Source organism: Salvelinus fontinalis, chromosome 14 (genome assembly GCF_029448725.1).
Source record: "Salvelinus fontinalis isolate EN_2023a chromosome 14, ASM2944872v1, whole genome shotgun sequence".
Taxonomy (NCBI): Eukaryota; Metazoa; Chordata; class Actinopteri; order Salmoniformes; family Salmonidae; genus Salvelinus; species Salvelinus fontinalis.
In genome coordinates, this window is record NC_074678.1 from 42,523,042 (window position 1) to 42,549,908 (window position 26,867).

The window sequence follows — 26,867 nt, forward strand, 5'->3', positions numbered from 1 at the left end:
TTGTATGTGCTGCCATAGAAATAGAATGAATAGAACGGGCATCGCCGTTCAAGTTAATGATGGCATAATGGGTGGACTGGTAGCCATTGTGAGTGTACCCATAGGAGCAAAGCAGGAAGTAAAAGCAGGAAGTGTACCCATCAATATGGGTTTTGACTAGGTGGTATACAGCTACGACCGGAAGTTACTTTTTCATAGCAGGTCAGGAGAACCTACGCAGCAAGTTAGGAGAATTAACGTACAGTAGCAGGTTAGGATAATTTAGGTTTAAGGTTAGCTAAAATGCTCTCCCAACCTGCTACGAAAATTCACTTCGGGGCGTAGCTGTATTTCATCTAGTCACAACCATCAATATGTGCTGTGATTTGTTGAATCAACTCAACTGACATTACAAAAAATACATTCCATTGCATAAGCAACACATATAATTAAGAATTAGAATACTAGAATGGACATCAATCAATCAATAAAATGTATTTATAAAGCCCTTTTTACGTCAACAGCTGCCACAAAGTGTTTAAACAGAAACCTAGCCTAAAACCCCAAAGAGCAAGCGATGCAGATGTAGAAGCACGGTGGCTGTGCCTGTATAAACAATATTTATAATTATATGATCATTTTTTACGTTGACAATAATTCTATTTGTCACGCCCTGACCTGAGTATTCTTTGTTTTCTTTAAATATTTTGGTTAGGTCAGGGTGTGACAAGGGTGGTTTGTGTGTTTTGTCTCATCTAGGGTGTTTGTACTGTCTAGGTTTTTTTTGTAGATTTATGGGGTTGTGTTCATTCTAGGTGTATGTGTAAGTCTATGGGTGCCTAGATTGGTTCTCAATTAGAGGCAGGTGTTTAATATGGGAACCATATTTAGGCAGCCATGTTCTTTAGGTATTTGGTGGGTGATTGTTTCCTGTGTCAGTGTTTGTGTCACACGGGACTGTTTCGGTTTGTTCACGTTTTTGTGTTCATGTTCAGTTTTCCCTATTAAAACATGGACACCTACCACGCTGCGTATCGGTCCGATCCTTGCTACACCTCTTCAGAGGAAGAAGAGGACGACAGCCGTTACACTATTACACAATTTATGATATATCACAACTTCATTTTATTTTCCTGCATAAATTAAATCAGGATTATGCCTCTACTGCCATTCATTCCAATTAGACTGGTTTGGATTTATCTCTGACCAATATGGCTGACATTTTCCACCCATTCTGGAACTTTGAGGGTATATAACATAGTGCCTCCAGTAATATAATAGGATCTCTATGGAGCCACATCAGTTAACATCATTTGAATGAACATTCTACACATGTCACAATACTAGGCAGCCATTGCGAGTATACCCATGAGTTTACCAGTCAAATTGCCATGGTTATAGGTTCCAAGTCTGTTCTATTCATTCTATTTCTATGTGTGCTGCTGCAGGGAGGGGGGCATTGTCTAGGGCAACCGAAGACTCGTTTGCTACAACACCCTGCTTGTTTCAGCCATGAGTAAAGAGTCCATGATAACGCAGAAACGGACTTAACCATGCGAATGGCCGGCAGTCCCGTCTTCAGTCAGCTGTTCGTTCTACAAAAAAAATCATAACGGTCATGACGGTTATTTTATTTTCATGACGGTCTTCATTCATAACATCGGTTACATGGTTATACGGTAATTGTGCTATCCCTAGTGAAAGTCATATCAATTCTCCAATGGACAAAGAGTCTACATTTATTTAGAGAGGATCAGTTCACAATTCAGTACAAACCTGGAGAAGTGTTCTCATTTACAACTGACATCTTGGAGTTATTGTTTGGATTCAGTTACTGAAGTAGGCTATAGAGAAAATATAAACAAGTGAAAAAGGTAGCACTAAGCATGTCGTGTTGGTTTCTGTTTAAAGACGCAAATCACAAATTGCCCCAAATCACTTTTTCATAAATACATATTCAAAAATAATTGTATTCATGCACATGCTTTGCCTTCAATCACAATAACTAATTTCTGTTTTTTTCTTGCAGAAAATGTTGTCTACAGATCCTGAAGATGAGCATTTTGAGAGGTGAGAGACATCCTGTAACTTTGTTAGGAATACATGCACATTCCTTGCTACAGTCTCATGTCTAAGAGTCCTAATGACTATCTGCAAACCTGTGCAGCAGGGAGTTTGAAATGTGTCCGTAGTAGAGAACAGCCATGAAACAGATCAAGCCCAAAATTAGCTGAACAAACACAGTACGTTGACCCTTGCGGGACAGACTTGGCACAGTGTATCAACTGTGGTGGAGGAGGCCCTTCTGACAGAACAATCCAAACGTTCCACTTGGGTTGAGCTGTCTTCATTTCCCCCTCCAATATATATATCAACCCCACATCAACATGGACTGTGAGGACCTTTCACAAGACTGACAGAGCACCTGAATCACACCATTTTGTGGGCCAGAGGAGCCAGTATGTGTATAGAGAAACCAGTGATCCAATACCTGTCTGGGTTCAAGTTTCAAGTTACAAGTTTTTGGGACACGCATGGTATACATCGTCCAATGAAATACTACTTGCAGGTTCCTTTTTGTCTGTGCAACAACAATAAGAAATAGTGAAACATAAATGGCAGTAGAATAGAATAAACATTTTAGCACAAGTATAATACAGGCACAATTTATAGTCCAATATTTACACGTGTATTGGGGAATGGGGGGATGGGGGGCAAGTGTATAAATTGAGCACAGGAGGTTGGTGGCATCTTAATTGGGGAGGACGGGCTCGTGGAAATGGGTGGAGCAGAGCTAGTGAAATGGTATCAAATACATCAAACACATGGTTTCCATGTCTTTGATGCCATTTCATTCGCTCCGTTCCAGCCATTATTATGAGCAGTCCTCCCCTCAGCAGCCTCCACTCAAATTGAGCAGTATAATAATTCAGTTGCTTCTAATAAAGTAAAAAGAGGTATGCAGCCCGACGCACAGAATGTTCAATTTGTCTGAGTAAATTCAATTTGAAATCCAATTACAGAATTATGCCGAGTATGATTGTTGATCTTCTTTACACCGATATTTGATTGGCTAATTAGTTGTCCATTAAAAACCCTACATTTACATGACATGAGAACCACAGAGGTGGCCATGGAGCAAAACCCAATGATTCTGCTCCATGCAGATGGACCTGCTTTTCAGCTGTGCAAATGAAAGACGAAGTGTTGTTCAAGGCAAGGGATGGAAAGTTGGCCCCAAAAAGAGAAAGAGTAACATACAAGTTGCTAACTGAAAATGTAATGGAAAAAATAATAGCAGCAGTTAGCTGAGAGAAAATAATTTGTGGAGAATGTCTCTCCTGTATTGTGAGTGTTCAATTAATAAGCTGCCCATCTTTATGGAGATATAATTACATTTTACATTTTAGTCATTTAGCCTAATACTAGGGGGGAATGCTACACATTGACCAGATTTAACATCTCTGGCAATGTTTAGTGACCTCAGGTATGAAACAACATCCAGGGTAACATATGTAAACCCATATGTATGCATACCAGTGGAGGCTGCTGAGGGGAGAATGGCTCATAATAATGGCTGGAATGGAGTCAATGGAATGGTATCAATCCTGTAGGTTGATACCATTCCATTGACTCCATTCCAGCTATTACAATGAGCCTCCACTGATGCATACATGATTGTAGGTCACCACTGAGTGTGTATGACCTGCCTCCTCAGCAATTTTTCAACTTAATAGCAAAGCGACAAGAGTATCTTGACACGGCGAGCTCACTCCTTCACGCTGTTCATATGCCACAAATCTGTTATTCAAACCTAGGGTAATTTACTACCACATAATGCCTAACTTTGTTATTCATGCTAGGGTTTACGACACCATTGTTCTCCTGGGTGAGCATTTTCTTCAGAAGGTAGGGAAAGTAATGTAATGATTTAAGTTAAGCAGAGAGAAACAACAGGGTTGTTTGCATTGGGTCATTTTCTCTCCAGCTATGTTGAGACTCAGGGAGATCAAACAGGACAACTGCCACAGCTGAATGCTTTATAGTGCAGAGAGGGAACTATGTGGACAGAGCTACAACTCCTATCTTGAACTCTCTCCTGAAAGAGGTTTACTATTTATTTCAGATAAATCATGTAGGCTGCAAACATCATGTTTTAGTTGTAAGTGTAATTAGATGTGAGAAAAACTAATTGTCATCAGCTCTATCCTGTCTGAATACTTATTGTAACTGGCTACCAACTACTACAATGATCATTTCGAAACGACTTCATGTCTTTAGAAACCCTTTCCATTGGCTTAGTCCCAATGTCCCATGATTGCCATAAACTGCATTATGTAAATATAAAGTGGTTAACGAATAATTAGTATTTCATTGGCCAACAACCACATCTGAGCCCCGTCTACTCTGTTAGACCCCTCCCATGTAGAGCCGCCCTGAAGATTGGGCCCTTTTTGAATGACAGCGCTTGGGAAGGAATACGAATGTTTGTCTAATTTCACGCAGCTACAGCGTCGATGAGCAGCAGTCGAAGAACTCCATTCTAACTGAATGGATTGGCATGGGGAGAAGCGGACCTCAAAACTTGGCTAAGCGGCAGCTTTGGAACTGTATTACTTTTACGATGGTTTTACTTTCGCTGCTGCTCCGACCAGGTAAGGCAACGTATTATGTATGTTCGTTCTCCTGTGTGCATGCAAAACATTTTTCCCGCACCCCGAATGATTGATGGAAGACTTTCTTGGCTATGTTAATGGTGCGAGACTAGTTCACGAAAACACTTACGCTTTCGGGAATAGTTATGAACCGAAACATGGGAATGTATTTTGTTTACCCTGTATATTTCTGTTAAGTTGGAGTTATAGTCAAACAATGATTGGTTACAAGTTGTCGGTAATCGGCGAGTTAGCTTGCTGCGTGCCTAAAACGGGCAGTTAGCGGCTAGCTAAACTCCACGATCTAAGGTAGTTTACTAACCGTTTGCCCAAAGTATCTAACGTCAGCTAAATGCATTATATCTCCAAATGTTTTTTTTTTCACGGTCGAAGCTAGCTATATACCTAATGATGTATTCACACACGAAGTCTAAAATAAAGTTTAACGTTACTTGTAGAAGTTGGCTAATTAAGCACGTTAGCATTTAGCTTGCTAGCCTTTTCACGTCGCATTTGCAAATTGTATTCGAAATTGTTTGTAAAGTAGCGACACATGGCTAACACGTTTTAACATGTAAGTGAGCTTGCTAACTGTTAACGCTGTGGTTAGTTGTAATCGACGGTGTTTTAAGTTCACGCTTCATTTGTTATTACAATTGGTCAGACTTTTCGGCCTCTGAACGTGTCCATCGTAACTTTAAAAAACTTCGGCCCGAGCTTTGTATGCATGAGCGATACGACACATTGTGTAAGTGTGGTGATTTGTTAGTTTGAATAACTTTTGAAGGTCTTTGAAAAAGTACGTAATGGCTCGTTAACGTTACAAGTTTAAGTACAATAGTGGTTACAGATAAATACATGGGGATTTGAGACGTATGTGTTTTTGGTCCAATCGTTTCGTGATATGTTGTAATGTTTTGACAATTTTCACCGTAGATCCTTAGATAAGCTTCAGATAAAGTTGTACGCTATACATTCAAATAAATGGAATTGCATTGCAACACAGTATCGTATAAATTGGTATTGTTAGTGATAGTTGAATTTTAAATTCTTACTTCCCCATAACGTTGTAGACTGCTATGCCATGGTTATTGTGCATTTTGGTTGGTGTATTCATGTACATAGCAGGATGCGTAAGATCATTCTTATAATACTGGATATGCCATGCTTGCCTTGTTTACATTCTAAAGCCACCCTCATATTTTGTTCCCATTAAATTGTTCTCACACGCCTATTTAATTTTTTTCTCTCTATGCAAATTCGTCCTATTCTCATCTTAATCCTTTCCCATTTCCGCACATAGTTCTAACATTGCGTCTTGTCAAGGTCTGACCATAAAGCCTTAAGAGATGGACATGGTTGTTGATTGCGCTGTAGGCTTTGATTGCCAAACTGACAACATTCTAAGCAGAGTTCGGTGACCTCCCTGCAAGCACACGGATCATTGGCGGAATTCAGAAGAGGGATGTAGAATGCTTCTAAATTGACCTCTCACACGACATCTCAGTTTTGATGAACAGTTGCCGAGACCCATGTAGGGCATTAGTCACTTGAAAATGTTTTCACACAGTTTGCAACCAATTATCTTTCCCCACTGTTTGGGGAATAAATAAATAAAAAATGACAAGATTTGTATTATTGCAAGCTCATCATGCCTTCTGGTGTTAACAGTCTGGAGGCCTAGTGTTAATTATCCGAATTTCTGTCAACGTGAATATGATTATTGTTCATAGTTCTGTTTTTAGTCTTGTTGGGGCTGTATTATTAAAGTGGATGTAATGTATGTGACACTTTCACAGGTGAGGCAATAAATGAATGTCATGCAATGCACTTGTCACCTCAAGATAAGCCTATAGGCTTCTCAAACGTGAAACATCGGAATACATAGTCTCCTTGTTACCCCCAAAACATATTTACTGCCAGATACAGTGCTGAGTAATAACTTAACACAGGAAGTGCTGAATTTATACGATCCTGACTGGGTCTTACATCCTTGCCTTCGACCAGCTGTTAGTTGGTTGCTGAACAAGCACTGCTCTTTGTGCAGTTCCTCTTGGGTCTGAAGTCAACCTCATATACATTGAGCATGTGCACCTTTATTGCGCCTCCTATTGGCCTAGCAAAATCCAAAATGCATTCAGCAAACTACAGCAGTGAAGCTAAAGGGTGCACTGTTATAGTTAGTTGTGGGCTATTAATTTTGACTGATTTTGTTCTTAGACGTCGTATGGTACCATGCCCCTGTGGGCTGGCGCATTTGGGTTTTAAGTAGCCATGTTTTCGAGCGTAAACTCGATGGGTGTAATAGTTTAACTGGCCTGCTGCACGTAGCTGGGTTGTACAGCTGATATGTTAACTCAGAAAATTAATTATAACAAAGTTATAAGGCAGTGAATAGACTAGCCTAATTACTGAGATTTCTATTGGAAACCTATTTTATATGGTCGTTAGAGTAGTGTTAAGCAGTTTTTGCATCATTTTTTGTTCTTAGGAAGAGTTCAGACAAACATATTCGTATACATCACCATTTTAACTCGTTTCCGCTTCTGTGTACACATGGGTTCATTATCTAAATAAATGACTTTCCTTCCATTTTGTTTCTGATCACCTGTTGTTGGCAATGATAAACACGTAACACCTGTCCCCTGTCTCCTCCTCCCTACAGCACACTGCCAACAGTGCCGGATCCAGCGCTGCAATGCGGAGTACGTGGCCTCTACCTCTCCCTCTGGTGGTCTCCAGGAAGACTCCCCGTCCGATGTGGACTACTGCATTGCCTTGCGTGCCTACGCCCTGTGTACCCGCCGCACGGCGCGCAGCTGCAGGGGTGACCTGGTCTACCACTCGGCCGTGTTCCGTATCAAAGAGCTCTTCACCCAGCACAACTGCTCCAGCGACGGACCCACCTCCTCGGCCAAGGCCCCTAGCACCTCCAGGCCAGTCGTGTCCGAGCTGTGCGACTACGAGAGCCGTGTGCTGGCCTCGGGCCCTGCCGGCCAGGGAAAGAAGTATGCCCACTGTGGATTATTCGGGGACCCACACCTGCGGACGTTCCGCGACGAGTTCCAGACCTGCAAGGTGGAGGGGGCGTGGCCTCTTATTGATAACCGTTACCTGTCGGTGCAGGTGACCAACGTACCTGTTGTCTTGGGCTCCAGCGCCACCGCCACCAGCAAGGTAGGCCAAGTCATGGGTTCATGTATGGTGGTTTTGCTGTCAGTAAAACATAAGGCTTCAATCTTAACAAAGGTACCTGAACTGTATGTCATACATTGAATTCGAAAGGAGACTGACACAATGGTTCAAGATATACACACACCTCAAGTTGTCTCCGTTGACTTTACCTCATTCCTTTTCCAGACACCAGGGGAGAGAGGGCTATTTAGTGGTGTTGGATCACAGACATGCTTGAGCGCTCTACCTTTAACACATGGGTGGTCAGTCATATGGTAGTGATTAACGCTTGCCCCAACATTTCCCCCTCCCACAATTTGATATATATATTTTTTTATTATTAGAAAAAAAATCTCCGCTGCAGTCAAATAATGAACAGGAATAATAAATGATCATTTAAAAAAAATTATTCTACTGATTTGTTTGGTTTATCTTAATAGCGTTTTATCCTGAAGTCAGTATTTAATCCTTGTCATATTGAAGGCCACACTTGGAGCTTGTCTTACTACATTTGTAGATATGCACTGGATGAATACAGCACTTGGTAGACACTAAAAAGTAGGCCTATCAATTTAGACTAGCTTACCATGCCACATTTGCTAAAATAATCTGGTTTCATTAGTGATTTTTTTTTTAGCTCATGTAGATTACAAGCAAATACACAAAGGATTGGGTCTTGGACTACCTAGACCTCTGCGAAGATCAATAGGCCTAGGCCAAAACATCTAGGCATAGGCTAGATTTGATAAAAGCCAAGGTGATAATGACTGGTCTGAAAGTTTCTTTCAGATCAGTTTGCTGAGACTCAAGAGCTTTTGTAAATAACCTATGCTAGATTGCGTATGATTTTGAAGTAAACCAAACCCTACTAAAGGGAGAACAGATTTCAGAGCCAACTATTTCAAATTATTATTTTTTGTGCATATGGGTGGAGGGAATACAACGCCAATACTGCATGCCCCCACCGTCTGCTTGAATTGGGGCAACTGTCAGAGTACAGAAAGGAAAATCCTTCATCAAATACAGTATCCCCTTAACTGTGAAGTGAACCATAGCCAGCTCTTTGACAAAACCTTGGAAAAATGTTGGTGTAGTACTAAAAATCCAGGCTCGACTCCAGAGTCGTGTCAGAGCTCTGGCACAGTGGCAGTTGTGGTGGAAGGTATTTCTGATTTTCTGGGACTATCAGACAGCTGGGTTTGTTTTGATCCATCACTCTTGTAAGAAAGAGTATGGAGCCATACATGTGCCATGGTTTATGACATTTACAGTATTTGTTTTAGATGGCACAGATTGTGGGAACACTCATTAGTTGGCCTAATTGTTTCTTTGGATTTGGTTATTTCCAAGTTAGTGATCCAAGACCTCACCAATGTGTTGCTGATGCTTTCTAGTCCATATTTACTGGAAAATAATAGTATACTGAATATTTCTGCCCACGGTGCTTTCCTTACATCAGATTACACAAAAGCTCTTATACCTTTTCCAAGCGAAAGACTGGAGTTTGTTTTCAAACTTTAAAATTAACTCTTCATGTCATACAAAGTTAATGTCCTGCTGACACACTGTGGCTCAAAATGGTACTACACCTGTTGAAGGCCTCTGATGGCGTCTGCTGCTTAGTAGTTAGTAATCAGGGTCTATGCAGGATAATGCTTCAACCGCTTTTACCATCAGCATAGAACTATAATAACTATGTACTAACAGTTGTCCACCAAACTATACTACAGAAAGTAAGATTTTCATAATTCAATTTTGATTTCAATGGAATCAATTATTGACTTGCCTTTGTTTCTTCATTGTTCTCTTCCAGATAACGGTAATCTTCAAGTCGTACCACGGCTGTACAGAGCAGAAGGTGTACCAGGCCACCACCGAGGACCTTCCCTCTGCCTTCCAGGATGGCTCTCGGAGTGGCGGGGAGGGGAGCAGTCTGTGGATCGTAGAAAAGGTTGGCTCCGGGGGACGCCTGGTGACGATCCAGGCCCGCTACATTGGGACGTCCATCATAGTGCGCCGAGTGGGGCGCTACCTTACCTTTGCTATCCGCATGCCAGAGGACACCCTTGACTTTTCTGAGGAGAACAGTGGGCTGCAGCTTTGTCTGCACGGGTGCCCTCGCAACGAGCTCATCAAGGAGCACACGCTGGGGCGCCAGCCCCTTCACCCCCGCCTCCCGGGCTCCGGGGGTAATCCGGAGCTGGGGCCCCTACTGCCCCCACATCAGATCTACACAGTGGAGCGTGCCACAGCCAAGTGCAGGGAGACCCTGCAAGTGGAGGACATATACTTCCAGTCATGTGTGTTTGACCTGCTCACCACAGGGGACCCTGAGTTCTCCATGGCAGCCTACGGGGCTCTGGAGGATCTGAAGGCCCTTCCTCCCAGCAAACTCAAGCAAAACTCTCCCAGGACTCCTCATGTTCAACAAAACAGAGGGGGGCCACACACGTTGGCCACAGCCACCCACAGTCTGGTCACACTCCTGCTCCTGGGTCTACTGCTTTTGTAAAGAGTGAATAGGACACGCAAACAAAGTGGAAGTAATGCCAGCTTGAAGGAGTGTCTGTTTTTTTGCATTTGTGAATTTTGTAGTTCTTTTCCTGTCACTAAACCATTTTGTAGGATTGATCCCTCAAAGGATACCAGTGCTTCTTGTCCCCCCCAGACATACGTTGGCTGCCAGCTTCTGCCACTTAATTGAGTCCCGAGCCTGAATGCACGCAGTCAGGTGGGATCGGTGGTTAAGTGCGTAATGCGCTCTCTATTGTCACACTTGTAAATTGGATTAAGACAGTTGCAGGATGCGTAAATGGGAAATTCATCGTAACGTGGTTCTGTGCACCGGCTGTAAGGCAGCTTATCAAAAATAATATTTGTAAATTTCATATTTTTGGGGAATCAAGATGCACACAATCGTGTCAGATATCATCAGAGAACGTATCAGGCTTACGTGTAAATAGTCTATAGTGCAGGGACTTCTGGAATGTGTATCATTAGGCACTTAACGATTAACACGCCAAGTTTAGTTCCTCAATGTTGTCATATTTACTGGAAAATGTTTCTTACATGGGATGATCCAACAACTAAACGAAAATACTACCTATCCAAATGTATTTGGGTTTTGGTGTAATATTCTCAGTACTTTTCACTCCACCCAAGTGTGATTGCATTATCAGTTAGGTGAAACACTCCCTCTTCAAGCTGCTTGGCTTCCAGTTTTTTTTAAAGGTAAAGAAACAATCTCTATATAATAATAATATATTGAAAGAGTGTATGTGTTTTATATTGTGTACATTTGCCTGTGTATAGATTGTTTTTAACTGTTTTACACTTGTTGTGATTAGTTAGGTATTTTTGAATGAACTAATGCGTTTTACCTTATCTGTAATTTTCCATATTAAAAAGTGTTGGACACCATCTTTGTTTGCCGTTTTTTATTCTTAAGCTTTCAAGAGTCAATGTCTACAGCACAAGGATTTGGTATGTGAGTGGGACCATGGAGAATATTTGCTAGTGTAAATCTGACAGTTTACTCAGAATTGACAGTCTTCCTAAAGGGTTGCAATTTATATTTAGCATAGGCCAGTGGCTTTCTACATACAGTGCCTTCAGAAGTTGTTGCTCCTTGACCTTTTACATTTTGTTACAGCCTGAAGTAAATGTATTCCATTTTAACATGTTTTTGTCACAGGCCTACACTCAATGTCAAAGTGGGATTGTTTTTTAAAAATCTTTACAAATGAATAAAAAATTAAACGCTGACGTGTCTTGAGTCAAGTATTCAAGCCCTTAACCTAAAACATAAGGCCAAATCTATGGCAAGACCTGAAAGGTTGTCTAGCAGTGGAGGCTGCTAAGGGGAGGATGGCTCATAATGGTTGGAATGTAGTCAATGGCGTGGTATGAAACAGAGATTGCAGTTTACATTTGCTTGATCACATTCCATTCCATCCATTATTATGAGCCATCCACCCCTTAGCAGCCTCCACTGTTAAGCAATCAACAATTTGACAGAATTTGGAAATAATAACTGGCACATGCTGCACAATCCAGGTGTGGAAAGCGCTTGGATTTACCTAGAAAGACTCCGTTGTAATTGCTGCCAAAAGTGATTCTAATGTATTGACATTTTTAATCCCACTTTGTAACAACAAAATGTGGGAAAAGTCAAGGGGTGTGAAGACTTAATGGAGGCACTTCATGTAAGTCTTAAATGAGTGAAACCAATAAGCCTTTAATTGATGGTGGAAAAACCTTTGTTTAAAAAAATATATAAATACATTTGTCATTTGCAGTTTTGGTTAAACTAGAATAAGTTCTAGAAACACCCAGGATGTATTTGAGATCAAGGCATTAGTTGTTCTGATTGTGTTGAACGCCGGGAACATTTGTGTCCTGAACCGTGTGGAAGGGATTTACGTGCCAACAAAAGATCAATTTCTGCTGCGCACTGGAGCCTATTCCACAGATTGACAAGCCAGGGATATTGATGGCTTTCCATCTAGCCCACTCAACAGGGCTTCCCGTTGACAAGTTGGAACTTTACATTTAACCGTTCTGGAATTCATTTAGATTCAGCCAAGTGGGTAGCTAGTATTTGTTAAATAAAAAATAAAAAAGATCTAGGCCAAATCATTTATAATTTTTGACATATGAAGAGGGACAGGGTGTTCTCTCCAAGTGAGAGTAAAACCAGTGGCGTCATTTGGCCTGGGCTCCAGGGATTCAGCCCCGGATGTTTTTGATCCAGCCCCCAACCTTTTGATGTCCACCCCCTTATGAGTCTGAGTTTCCATAACCAAATACATTTTTTACTGACAAATGTTAATGAAAAAAATTAACAATACAATATACTGCACTAGGCAGTAGTAGGCACTGCAAGAAGCCCCTGGAGTGACGCGGTGCCTGCTGTGATTGGTCGCGATTTCTCAACACAGTGGACCGCTCGCCCCTTGACCATCCATACAGCACCGGTTAGATGTCAATGTGACTCAGCAAAATGCCCCCTTGTGGACTGAAGCTGAACTATACTAAAGCATTTTTAACCCTGTTTAACATTAGCAATGTTGAGGAAGTAGAACTGACAAAATGAAATGAATCATAGAGGTCCTATAACCTGTTCCATTCTACAGGTAAACATGTTTGGCTCATGTGTGTTATTTCCATATAGGTTATGTAACTATTTGTAAAAAACTGGCCATTATGGAATTGGTGAAATTATTTCATTGAGCTTTTATTTGTATTTCTCTTTATTTATTTGACACTTACTTTTTCTGTTGATGTTGCATTGTCGAGAGGTCAACCTGCAAGTAAGTATTTCATTGCACTGTGTACTCCATGTTTATCATGTGTATATGACGAATAAACAAACTTGAACTTAGAAGGGAAGGGGGGGGGGGGGTCAGCCAGAAAGAGAGGAGAAAAGATGGCCAGCTTTGTGGTTAGATTGTAGGTGAACAAAATATTGAAAAATACATAGTAATCTAAAAATCTCACATTACCTGGTAGAACTGACAAAATCAAATTAACCTTGGAGTTCTTATAACTTATGCCATTCCAAAGGTAATCTTTTTTGGGCTCATGTCACTTTATATTCATATATCGTGTGGTCCCGTGTGGCTCAGTTGGTAGAGCATGGCACTTGCAACGCCAGGGTTGTGGGTTCATTTCCCACGGGGGGACCAGGATGAATATGTATGAACTTTCCAAATTTGTAAGTTGCTCTGGATAAGAGCGTCTGCTAAATGACGTAAATGTAAATATAGCCTACAGGCTACGTAGCTTCTTATCTGTCATGTTTGGAGTTGTGTTGCGCTGTTATGCAGAAATATCCCTATGGGGTTAGTTCAATCAATCAAGTTTATTTTATATAGCCCTTCGTACATCAGCTAATATTTCGAAGTGCTGTACAGAGACCCAGCCTAAAACCCCAAACAGCTAGAATGCAGGTGTAGAAGCACGTTAGGGACCATTTGATAAATTCCACAATGTACATGGGACAATATGTAAATATTCATATAGCTCCAAATTTCAATGACTTAAAAACCTCAAACCAACTACAAATTGTAGAAATGTATAAACAAATAATGAACGCATTTAATGAGAAAACTAAAAGATGTGCAGCATGAAAATATTGTCTAATTTACATTGTGTAATTTATTGACGGTCCCTAACTAATCCCGGGACAAGACTATCCAAAGCCAAAGTCAGGTTGCACACCAGTCAGCTAAAGCTAATTGGGGAAATAATTTGGCTCTTCCCACCTACGCACGCACTCATCAAATCACACCCTGAAACCAACACACGTTTGAATTCAATCATAGCTGTTAGCATTTCTTAATTAACCAAATCTAAAAGGAGGTCAAATCTGGTCATTCCTTCACCCTTTAAAACGAACTAATGACATGTTGCACCTCTACCTTGATACCTTTCAGATGAGCCAAGGAGGACAGATGAGAACAGCAGACCAGTGGAGCATTTAGAACAGCAGCAGCCAGAGGCAAATGGAAGGGAAGACGATGATTTAGGTGACCCTGATACAGGCCAAAACAAGTTAAATTACCACAGTATCCCCTTGACCGTTTTGGATTGCAAAACTAAAGAGACACTCGAGAGAAGACAAAGAGACAGACAACAGAAGAGTAGGATATGATGGAGATGTAGAGAGACACTACAAAAACATAACAGTCCATAACAGAAGAGGATAGACAAAGAACACAGTAAGAAACAAGAACCTGAGACAGCAACAGACAAGACACAGAGAAAGTGACAGAAGAGGGCAGATGGAGAGAGAACAGAGGTGAGTTGAGCACACAGACTGTAGCACTTCAAGCTGCTTTATAGATTCTAATTAGTTGTATTTATTTGCACAAATTCTAAGAGGTGAAATACAGACAGTGAAAAAGTTAAGCATAGTTTACAAAGAATAGCTGAGGTAAAAAGGCCAGAGAAATTACTATTAAAACAATTGTTTCTTTTACACTTTTTACATCCAAGACAGGACGAGAAAGGAGGGTAGACAAGAGACCGCAACAAAGAAGAATAAGAGACAGCAACATAGAAGAATAAGAGACCGCAACAAAGAAGAATAAGAGACAGCAACTGAAGAGGGCAGACGAGAGACAGCAACATAGAAGAATAAGAGACCGCAACAAAGAAGAATAAGAGACAGCATCATAGAAGAATAAGAGACAGCAACAGAAGAGGGCAGACGAGAGACAGCAACATAGAAGAATAAGAGACAGCAACATAGAAGAATAAGAGACAGCAACTGAAGAGGGCAGACGAGAGACAGCAACATAGAAGAATAAGAGACAGCAACATAGAAGAATAAGAGACAGCAACTGAAGAGGGCAGACGAGAGACAGCAACATAGAAGAATAAGAGACAGCAACATAGAAGAATAAGAGACAGCAACATAGAAGAATAAGAGACAGCAACTGAAGAGGGCAGACGAGAGACAGCAACATAGAAGAATAAGAGACAGCAACATAGAAGAATAAGAGACAGCATCATAGAAGAATAAGAGACAGCAACAGAAGAGGGCAGACGAGAGACAGCAACATAGAAGAATAAGAGACAGCAACTGAAGAGGGCAGACGAGAGACAGCAACATAGAAGAATAAGAGACAGCAACTGAAGAGGGCAGACGAGAGACAGCAACATAGAAGAATAAGAGACAGCAACAGAAGAGGGCAGACGAGAGACAGCAACATAGAAGAATAAGAGACAGCAACTGAAGAGGGCAGACGAGAGACAGCAACATAGAAGAATAAGAGACAGCAACATAGAAGAATAAGAGACAGCAACAGAAGAGGGCAGACGAGAGACAGCAACATAGAAGAATAAGAGACCACAACAAAGAAGAATAAGAGACAGCAACTGAAGAGGGCAGACGAGAGACAGCAACATAGAAGAATAAGAGAAAGCAACATAGAAGAATAAGAGACAGCAACAGAAGAGGGCAGACGAGAGACAGCAACAGACAACACAGAGTAAGTGATGGAGAGAGGCAGAGGAGGGGTGAGCACAGTAGACTGTATCACTTAAAGCTGCTCTATGGATTCTAATTACTGCACAGTGTGTGCGTGTGTGTGTGAGAGAGAGCGAGAGAGAGAGAGAAAGAGTGTTTGGGTACTGTAGGATTCTTTAATCCGTTTGGCTCATTGCACAGGTCAGAGTCTATGTGTTCCAGAGTAGCTAGTAGAGATTGTTCTTGAGTGGAGAGATCCACAGTAACAACTGTAATTGGGTACTGGCAGTGTCTGCAGATGTTCTCCGTATCCATAGCCAGAATGATTTTGCAGTGCATGGTGATCGAACAGGTTTCCTGTTAAAATCAGAAGTGTAGAGAGGGTGAAGTCTGTGAATCCCAAAAATAGTAATTATACAAATGATTATCAAAACATGCACACAGCTGTGTTTTTTGTGGTAAATGTGAGAGAAAAAAAACTATTTTGATAATGGTTGTCATACACATAATTTGTCCATAATGTAGAGGCCTGTGGGATATTCATTGAAGAGATAAGGGAGGAGGATGGTAAGTGTGATCTGCATGACAACATTATCAATACCTATTGACATACCTTTGTATGCCTCCTCCTCTGTATACCTACAGACACAAAAGTGAGCAGTTCAGTCATCTGCACCCAAAACAGCTAGCCTTCAACATATTCGTATAGCCTACATATTCTTACCTCTTTGTTGATTGATATCCAGTGAATTGTGTCAATTTTCTGTTTTAGAAAGATTTGCACAAATATGAAAAGATTGTTGGTATCATCATAAAACAATATCAGTTTAGATCATACAAGGGACAAACCTTACCTTAAACTGAGATCTTTAAATATTTCAGTTAAGTGCCTGCTGTACTTTCAAATTCAAATTCAAATCCAAATCTTTCAGTTGGGCCGTTAGGTTCCCCTAAGAACCCCTACCAACTAGGAGGTTCCTCGATGAACCCCACTTCCTATAGGGAATAACGGAATAACGTTTTGGGGGCATTTTCAGTGCCAAGAACCCTAAGGTTCTTTGAAGAACTTTGAGGATCTTAGAAGAACCCTTGCTGAACCCCTAATTTTTAGAGTATGGCAGGTGGGAAGGTGCAAGTTACCTGAAAAAAAAGATATTCTTGTTGTTGTACGTGTTTCCTGTTCCCACCGCAAACACTCACATCACATATGTCTCACAACTACACTCCCCCTTTATCCCCTGGAACTTTCCAGTGCTTGTAGCACAATGCCACATGGCCTCAAAATGCACTGTTCTGATTCTTTGCAGCCCACACCTTTAAAATATTTAAATAATAACACTTTTGATTCATCAGCTGTTGTTGTTGTGATGGAGGATAATTTCCAGTTTTTAAGTAGTTCTTTTCAAAATCATTGACGAGAAAAGTATGGTCTACCCGATTGGGTATCTTATCGCACCCTCATATGCCATGTCTTGAAATATGCATATAGACAGATTAAAAGTAAACTTACATTGTAAAACTTCTAACAGCCAACTTTCTAATTCCGCCCATAACTTTTGGATTTCATATCACTCTCAGAAGGCATGAACTATTGAGTCCTTGTTGGTTTTACAATTACAGTGCCTTCAGAAAGTATTCACACCCCTTGACTTTTTACACATTTTGTCTTACAGCCTGAATGTAAAATTGTTTTAATTGTGCGCTTTTTTGTCACTGGCCTACACACAATACCCCATCATTTGTATTTGTATTTATTATGGATCCCCAATAGTTTATGCCAAGGCAGCAGCTACTCTTCCTGGGGTCCAGTACAATTAAGGCAGTTATACAATTTCAAAAACATTACAATACATTCATAACAGATTTCACAACATACTATTCCCTCAGGCCCTTACTCCACTACCACATACAGTGGGGCAAAAAAGTATTTAGTCAGCCACCATTTGTGCAAGTTCTCCCACTTAAGAATATGAGAGAGGCCTGTAATTTTCATCATAGGTACACTTCAACTATGACAGACAAAATGAGAAAAAAAATACAGAAAATCACATTGTAGGATTTTTTATGAATTTATTTGCAAATTATGGTGGAAAATAAGTATTTGGTCACCTACAAACAAGCAAGATTTCTGGCTCTCACAGACCTGTAACTTCTTCTTTAAGTGACTCCTCTGTCCTCCACTCGTTACCTGTATTAATGGCACCTGTTTGAACTTGTTATCAGTATAAAAGATACCTGTCCACAACCTCAAACAGTCACACTCCAAACTCCACTATGGCCAAGACCAAAGAGCTGTCAAAGGACACCAGAAACAAAATTGTAGACCTGCACCAGGCTGGGAAGACTGAATCTGCAATAGGTAAGCAGCTTGGTTTGAAGAAATCAACTGTGGGAGCAATTATTAGGAAATGGAAGACATACAAGACCACTGATAATCTCCCTCGATCTGGGGCTCCACGCAAGATCTCACCCCGTGGGGTCAAAATGATCACAAGAACGGTGAGCAAAAATCCCAGAACCACACGGGGGGACCTAGTGAATGATCTGCAGAGAGCTGGGACCAAAGTAACAAAGCCTACCATCAGTAACACACTACGCCGTCAGGGACTCAAATCCTGCAGTTCCAGACGTGTCCCCCTGCTTAAGCCAGTACATGTCCAGTCCCGTCTGAAGTTTGCTAGAGAGCATTTGGATGATCCAGAAGAAGATTGGGAGAATGTCATATGGTCAGATGAAACCAAAATAGAACTTTTTGGTAAAAACTCAACTCGTCGTGTTTGGAGGACAAAGAATGCTGAGTTGCATCCAAAGAACACCATACCTACTGTGAAGCATGGGGGTGGAAACATCATGCTTTGGGGCTGTTTTTCTGCAAAGGGACCAGGATGACTGATCCGTGTAAAGGAAAGAATGAATGGGGCCATGTATCGTGAGATTTTGAGTGAAAACCTACTTCCATCAGCAAGGGCATTGAAGATGAAACGTGGCTGGGTCTTTCAGCATGACAATGATCCCAAACACACCGCCAAGAAAGGAGTGGCTTCGTAAGAAGCATTTCAAGGTCCTGGAGTGGCCTAGCCAGTCTCCAGATCTCAACCCCATAGAAAATCTTTGGAGGGAGTTGAAAGTCCGTGTTGCCCAGCAACAGCCCCAAAACATCACTGCTCTAGAGGAGATCTGCATGGAGGAATGGGCCAAAATACCAGCAACAGTGTGTGAAAACCTTGTGAAGACTTACAGAAAACGTTTGACCTCTGTCATTGCCAACAAAGGGTATATAATAAAGTATTGAGATAAACTTTTGTTATTGACCAAATACTTATTTTCTACCATAATTTGCAAATAAATTCATAAAAAATCCTACAATGTGATTTTCTGTAAAAAAAAATCTCATTTTGTCTGTCATAGTTGAAGTGTACCTATGATGAAAATTACAGGCCTCTCTCCTCTTTTTAAGTGGGAGAACTTGCACAATTGGTGGCTGACTAAATACTTTTTTCCCCCACTGTATCTACATCAGAAAAAAACCCATGTGGAGAGTGCATATATTATTGTGTGTGTATGCATGTGTCTATGCCTATGTGTTAAGGCTGTCGTAGTCGTTCTCCTCCTCAGACGAGGAGGAGCATGGATCGGACCAAGATGCGGAGTAGTAGGTATTCATGTTTTAATGAACAAACAACAAACACTACAAATTACGAAACTCTACCAACGTGACTAACCTGAAAACAGTCCTGTGTGGCCCAAACACTGACACAGGAAACAAACACCCACAAAACACCAGTGAAACCCTGGCTGCCTTAGTATGACTCTCAATCAGGGACAAACGATACACACCTGTCTCTGATTGAGAATCATACCAGGCCAAACACAAAAATCCCAACATAGAAAAACAAACCTAGACCAACCCACCCAACTCACGCCCTGACCAACTAAAACAAATACATAACAAAGGAAAACAGGTCAGGAACGTGACACTATGTTTGTGTTGCTTCACAGTCCCTGCTGTTCCATAAGGTGTATTTTATCTCTTTTTTAAATCTAATTTTACTGCTTGCATCAGTTACTTGATTTGGAATAGAGTTCCATGTAGTCATGGCTCTATTTAGAACTGCATGCCTCCCATCCTCTGTTCTGGACTTAGGGACTGTGAAGAGACCTCTGTTAGCATGTCTTGTGGGGTATGCATGGGTGTCCGAGCTGTGTGCCAGTAGTTCAAACAGCTCGTGCATTCAACATGTTAATACCTCTCACAAATACAAGTAGTGATGAAGTCAATCTCTCCTTCACTTTGAGCCAGGAGAGAATGATATGCATATTATTAATGTTAGCTCTGTGTACATCCAAGGGCCTTGTTAATAGTGCTGTTAAGAAGTTAGAGCATCACTTTATTATGGACAGACTTCTCCCCATCTTAGCTTGTATACATATGTTTTGACCATGACAGTTTACAATCCTGGCCACCCATTCTGAAACTAACTGCAGCTCCTTGTTGAGTGTTGCAGTCATTTCAGTCGCTGTAGTAGCTGACGTGTATAGTGTTGAGTCTTCCACATACATAGACACATTGGCTTTACTCAAAGCCAGTGGCATGTCGTTAGTAACGATTGAAAAAAGTAAGGGGCCTAGACAGCTGCCCTGGGGAATTTCTAATGTCAAAGTGGAAATATGCTTTTAGAATTTTTTACAAATCGATTTAAAAGTTGAAATGTATTGAGTCAATAAATATTCAACCCCTTTGTTATGGTAAGCCTAAATAAGTTCAGAAGTAAAAATGGGCTTAACAAATCACATAATAAGTTGCATGGACTCTGTTTGCAATAGTGTTTTACCTTTTACTGAAGTAGGCTAAATCAGGGTCAGACACTGTTTCTTGGTAGTCTTAAACAAATCTACTTTGAAACAAGTATACACCTCACACACATGGATATGGGCCTAAAAGGAAGACTCCTGTACCATGTCAGTTATAGAGTTGAAATTTATTCAATTTTGAGTTTGCATCCAAATATTACACTTTATATACACAGTACCAGTCAAAAGTTTGGACACCTACTCATTCCAGGTTTTAAAAAATATATATTTATAGTACTGGTTTCTGTGCATCAATTCGACCATGAAGGCCTGATTTACGCGGTCTCCTCTGAACAGTTGATGTTGAAATGTCTATTACTTGAACTGTGAAGCATTCTTTTGGGCTGCAGTCTGAGGTGCAGTTAACTCTAATGAACTTATCCTCAGCAGAGGTAACTCTGGGTCTTTCCTGTGTCGGTCCTCGTGAGAGCCAGTTAAGGAAAGAAATTCCACAAATTAACTTTTAACAAGGCACACCTGTTAATTGTAATGTATTCCAGGTGACTACTGTACCCCATGAAGCTGGTTGAGAGAATGCCAAGAGTGTGCAAAGCTGTCAAGGCAAGGGTGGCTATTTTGAAGAATCTTGAATGAGTAGGTATGTCCAAACTTTTGACTGGTACTGTACATCGTTTGACAAGCAGATTTTCAGCGGGTTTTTAAAATAACGTTTATTAATTATGACTGCAGGAAAGGGCTACCATAATTTTTTTATGACTACCTAATTTCTGTACCCCACACTTATCTGTAAGGTCCCTCAGTTGAGCAGTGAATTTCAAAGCCAGATTCTATAAGGGCACAAGGTGAGACCCAGATGCAGACACTTGAGTCTTTGATATTTATTATAATCCAAAAGGGTAGGCAAGAGAATGGTCGTGGACAGACAAAAGGTCAAAAGCAGTTCAGAGTCCAGGAGGTACAGAGTGGCAGGCAGGCTCGAGGTCAAGGCAGGCAGAATGGTCAGTCAGGCGAGTACAGTTTACAGAAACAGGCAAGCGTCAAAACCGGGAGGACTAGCAAAAAGAGAAAAGAAAAAGCAGGCGCACGGGAAAAACACACTGGTTGACTTGAACATACAAGACGAACTGGCACAGAGAGACAGGAAACACAGGGATAAATACACCGGGGAAAATAAGCGACACCTGGAGGGGGTGGAGACAGGGCGTGATAGATTCAAACACAAAGACCAGGGAGGTTTTCCAATGCCTTGCAAAGAAGGGCACTTATTAGTGGATAAAAAAAAAGCTGACACTGAATATCCCTTTGAGCATGGTGAAGTTATTAATTAAACTCTGGATGATGTATCAATACACTCAGTCACTACAAAGATACAGGTGTCCTTCCTAACTCAGTTGCCAGAGAGAAAGGAAACCGCTCAGGGATTTCACCATGAGATCAATGGTGACTTTAAAACAGTTACAGAGTTTAATGGCTGTGAAAAGCGATAACTGAGAATGGCTCAACAACAATGTAGTTACTCCACAATACTAACCTAAATGACAGCGTGAAAAAGCCAGTACAGAATACAATTTTCAAAAACATGCATCCTGTTTCCAATAGAGCATTAAATTAAAACTGCAAAAAAAATTGGCTAAGAAAAAAACGTTATGTCCTGAATACAAAGTATTATGTTTGGGGCAAATCCAACACAACACATCACTGAGTACCACTCTTCATATTTTCAAGCATGGTGTTGGTTACATCATGCTATGGGTATGCGTGTCATCAGCAAGAACTAGGGAGTGTTGTAGGATACAAATAAATGGAAAAGAGCTAAGCACAGGCAAAACCATAGAGGAAAACCTGTTTCAGTCTGCTTTCCAACAGACACTGGGAGACAAATGAACCTTTCAGCAGGACAATAACCTAAAACACAAGGCTAAATATTCACTGGAATTGCTTATCAAGATGACATTGAATGTTCCCGAGTGGCCTATTTATAGTTTTGACTTAAAAAAATCTATGGCAAACCTTGAAAATGTCGGTCTAGCAATGATCAACAACCAACTTGATAGAACTTGAAGATTTTTCAAAAGAAAGACTCACAGCTGTAATTACTGCTGAAGGTGATGTATTGACTCAGGGGTTGAAAACTTGTGTAAATTAGATAGTTGCAAAAATAGTAAAAAAACAACATGTTTTCACTTTGTCATTGTGGAGTATTGTGTGTAGATGTGAAGAAAAAGAAATCTAACTTGAATTCAAGCTCTAAAACAACAAAATGTGGAATAAGTCAAGGGGTATGAATACTTTCTGAAGGCGCTGTGTCTATTTTAATAAACCCTGTTTGATTAATATGAATGTGGCAGGTAGCGGTTAAGAACGTTGTGCCAGTAACCAAAAGGTTGCTGGTTCGAATCCCCGAGCCAGCAAGGTGGAGAAATTTGTCGTTCTGCCCTTGAGCAAGGCAGTTAACCCCCAACAACAACTGCTCCCCGGGCGCCGATGACGTGGATGTCGATTAAGGCAGCACCCCACACTTCTCTAAGATAGTGATTTATTTTTCTCATTCTTTAATTTTAATTTCTAACTCAGAATTTACTTTTGCAGAGTATGAGATTATCATTCCACTAATGTATGCCTCAAAAGCATCCCAAAATTTGTCGGGAATCGGCTTTTCTCTGTCCTCTAAGTCTACATTTGTAATGGTAAAGGTTTTAGTAGTTGGGAATAATAATCTCCAGGTGTCCTGTAAAATATTTGAAGAGATAAAAATGTTCAGCCTCTTTGGAGGTTCCTTGATTTTCCCTTTTTTATTGCCATGTCTGTCTAACTTGATGAATGCCTGATATCGACATAACCTGAAAGGCCGCTCAGCAAGGAAGAAGCCACTGCTCCAAAACCACTTGCACCTGCACATGGGGACAAAGATCGTAGTTTTTGGAGAAATGTCCTCTGGTCTGATGAAACAAAAACAGAACTGTTTGGCCATAATGACCATTGTTATGTTTGGAGGAAAAAGGGGGAGGCTTGCAAGCCAAAGAACACCATCCCAACCGTGAAGAACAGGGGTGGCAGCATCATGTTGTGGGGGTGCTTTGCAGCAGGAGGGACTGGTGCACATCACAAAATGGATGGCATCATGAGGGAGGAAAATTATGTGGATATATTGAAGTAACATCTCAAGACAACAGTCAGGAAGTTAAAGCTTGGTTGCAAATGGGTCTTCCAAATGGACATCGACCCGAAGCATACTTCCAAAGTTGTGGCAAAAGGGCTTAAGGACAACAAAGTCAAGGTATTGGAGTGGCCATCACAAAGTCCAGACCTCAATACTATAGAACATTTGTGGGTAGAACTGAAAATGCGCGTGCGAGCAAGGAGGCCTACAAACCTGACTCAGTTACACCAGCTCTGTTAGGAGGAATGGGCCAAAATTCGCCCAACTTATTGCGGGAAGCTTGTGGAAGGTTTGACCCAAGTTAAACAATTTAAAGGCAACGCTACAAATACTAATTGAGTGTATGTAAACTTCTGACCCACTGGGATTGTGATGAAAGAAATAAAAGCTGAAATAAATCATTATCTCTACTATTATTCTGACATTTTACATTCTTAAAATGAAGTGGTGATCCTAACTGACCTAAAACTGAATTTCTACTTGGATTAAATGTCAGGAATTGTGAAAAAGTGAGTTTAAATGTATTTGGCTAAGGTGTAGGTCAACTTCTGACTTCAACTGTACCCTATGGATCCACAAACCTATTCTTTCCCCTCCTCCTACACATATTCATATTCACCTTCCTTCACACTCCCATCTCTCACACACACACCTGCCATAGAACAGTTATTGACATACATGCCATATTTCCTATTTTGTATTGTCTTTCCGTGTATATTTAGCCCATTGGAATTGGCAACTTATAGCTTTATTTCCTAGAAAAGAACAGTTACTTGGGAAAGTAGAGTATAGATTGTATTGGGAGAGGGGGAAAGAATATTGTCTCAACTTACGATAAACTGGTCTTAACTCTTCCGCTTGTTTCGGTTCGACCAGCGCCTAGCCGAAAGAGTGTGCTCGCATACTCCCTTAAAATGCCTCTTTGGGCTAGGGGGCAGTATTTTCACGTCCGGATGAAAAGCATGCCTAAATTAAACTGCCTGCTACTCTTTCCCAGAATGTAGGATATGCATATACTTAGTAGATTTGGATAGAAAACACTCTGAAGTTTCTAAAACTGTTAGAATAATGTCTGTGAGCATAACAGAACTGATTTGGCAGGCAAAACCCTGAGCACAATCCATCCAGGGAAAAAGAAATTGAAGTCATTGTGTTTCCCATTGGCTTTCTATTGAAAGCCCTATTTATGAGGAACCTGGTTGCAGTTCCTATGGCTTCCAATAGATGTCAACAGTCTTTAGAAATTGGTTGATGTTTTTCTTTTGCGATATGAAGAAGTAGTATAAGTGTCACTCCAAGTGGACTCTACTGTTTGGTGCGCGTAAACTGGAATGCGCTTCATGTTGTTTTTATCCGGTATTGAACACAGTATATTCCGTCTTAAATTTTATCGATGATTTAAATTTTAGGATACCTGAGGTTGAATTAGGAACGTTGTTTGAAATGTTTGGACCAAGTTTACAGGTAACTTATTAGATATTTTGTAGGCATGTTGGGCGAGTTGAAACCAGTGTATTTCTGAATCAAACGCGCCAAATAAATGGACATTTTTGGGACATAAAGAAGGAAATTATCGAACAAAAGGACAATTTGTGATGTTTCTGGGACATTTTGGAGTGCCAACAAAAGAAGATCTTCAAAGGTAAGGCATTAATTATATCGTTATTTCTGACTTTTGTCGCGCACCTGCCTGGTTGAAATCTGAGTTTCATGTGTTTGTATGCGGGGTGCTGTCCTCAGATAATCGCATGGTCTGCTTTCGCCGTAAAGCCTTTTTGAAATCTGACACAGCGGCTGGATTAACAAGAAGTTAAGTTTTATTTTGATGTATTACACATATATTGTCGTGAATGTTGAATATTGATATTCCTGTAGTTTGAATTTGGCGCACTACAATTTCACTGGATGTTGTCAAATCAATCCCGCTAAAGGGATTGGCGCGTGAAGGGATCCATAAGAGGTTTTAAAAGACCTTTGCATGAAAAATGAGAAAAAGCGGCAATATTACTGTTTGTCCAAATAGTCAGAATGATTCTAAGATAACTCAAGAAATCTGTCATACATTTTGCAGAGGAGATCTTAGTTGCACAATTTTACATCTAACTAGGATGTTTGGTGCAGTATTTCTCAAGTAAAATGCTTTGCACGAAAACGAGTTGTCTATTGTTGAAAGACAAAAAACACTTCATTGAAGAATCCCTACTGTTGACAAATGACAGACGAAGGTTGCGTAGACTTCAGCTCTGAACTTTGGCTTGCCTCAATCATTTTGTGTGTGCACAAACAGCCGAAAAAACCCTTGCCAAAGAACAACACGAACAAAACCATCACAAAATGTTGTCATAATACAGAGCCTTCGGAAAGTATTCAGACCCTCTGACTTTTTCAAAATGTTGTTACGTTACAGCCTTATTCTAAAATGTATTAAATTGTTGTTGTTTTCTCATCAATCTACACACAATACCCCATAATGACAACAACTCTGGAGAGACCTGAAAATAGCTGTACAGCAACGCTCCCCATCCAACCTGACAGAGCTTGAGAGGATCTGCAGAGAAGAATGGGAGAAACTCCCCAAATACAGGTGTGCCAAGCTTGTAGTGTCATACTCCAAAAGAACTTGAGGCTGTAATCGCTGCCAAAGGTGCTTCAACAAAGTATTGAGTAAAAGGTTTCAGACTTAGGTAAATCTGTTTCATTTTTTTATTTTTTTAATAAAATTGCAAAAAAATCTAAACCTGTTTTTGCTTTATCATTATGGGGTATTGTGTGTAGATTGCTGAATATAAAAAAAAAAAAATGTAATCCATTTTAGAATAAGGATGTAATGTAACAAAATGTGGAAAAAGTGAAGGGGTCTGAATACTTTCCCGAAGGCACTGTAATCTTGTTTGCCCTGTTAATGGCTTATGCTAAAAAAATGTGGTGACCATTAAGATGTGTGTGTATAGCACTCTGAATGTACCTTATAAGACCTCTATTCATTTGTGTTACCTTCATTACATTCATAGAAACGTGTCACTTTTCCTAGTTTGCCAGGAGTCTGTAGGCTATAGGTGCCCTCTTCCTGCGTACAGAACATGCCATGATTATTTTACCACCCATTCCCTGC

The 26,867-nt window shown here is 40.6% G+C and overlaps 1 protein-coding gene across 1 annotated transcript; it reads left to right on the forward strand.

The window, feature by feature from the left end:
- Positions 1 to 2,011: 2,011 nt before the first annotated feature.
- On the forward strand, positions 2,012 to 11,228 carry LOC129810898 (repulsive guidance molecule A-like). The gene is made up of 4 exons (XM_055861869.1): positions 2,012 to 2,049; positions 4,486 to 4,634; positions 7,300 to 7,811; positions 9,622 to 11,228. Exons 1-4 carry the CDS (start codon positions 2,012 to 2,014, stop codon positions 10,318 to 10,320), a joined length of 1,398 nt encoding a protein of 465 aa, XP_055717844.1. The 3' UTR covers positions 10,321 to 11,228.
- The last annotated feature ends 15,639 nt before the right edge of the window (positions 11,229 to 26,867 follow it).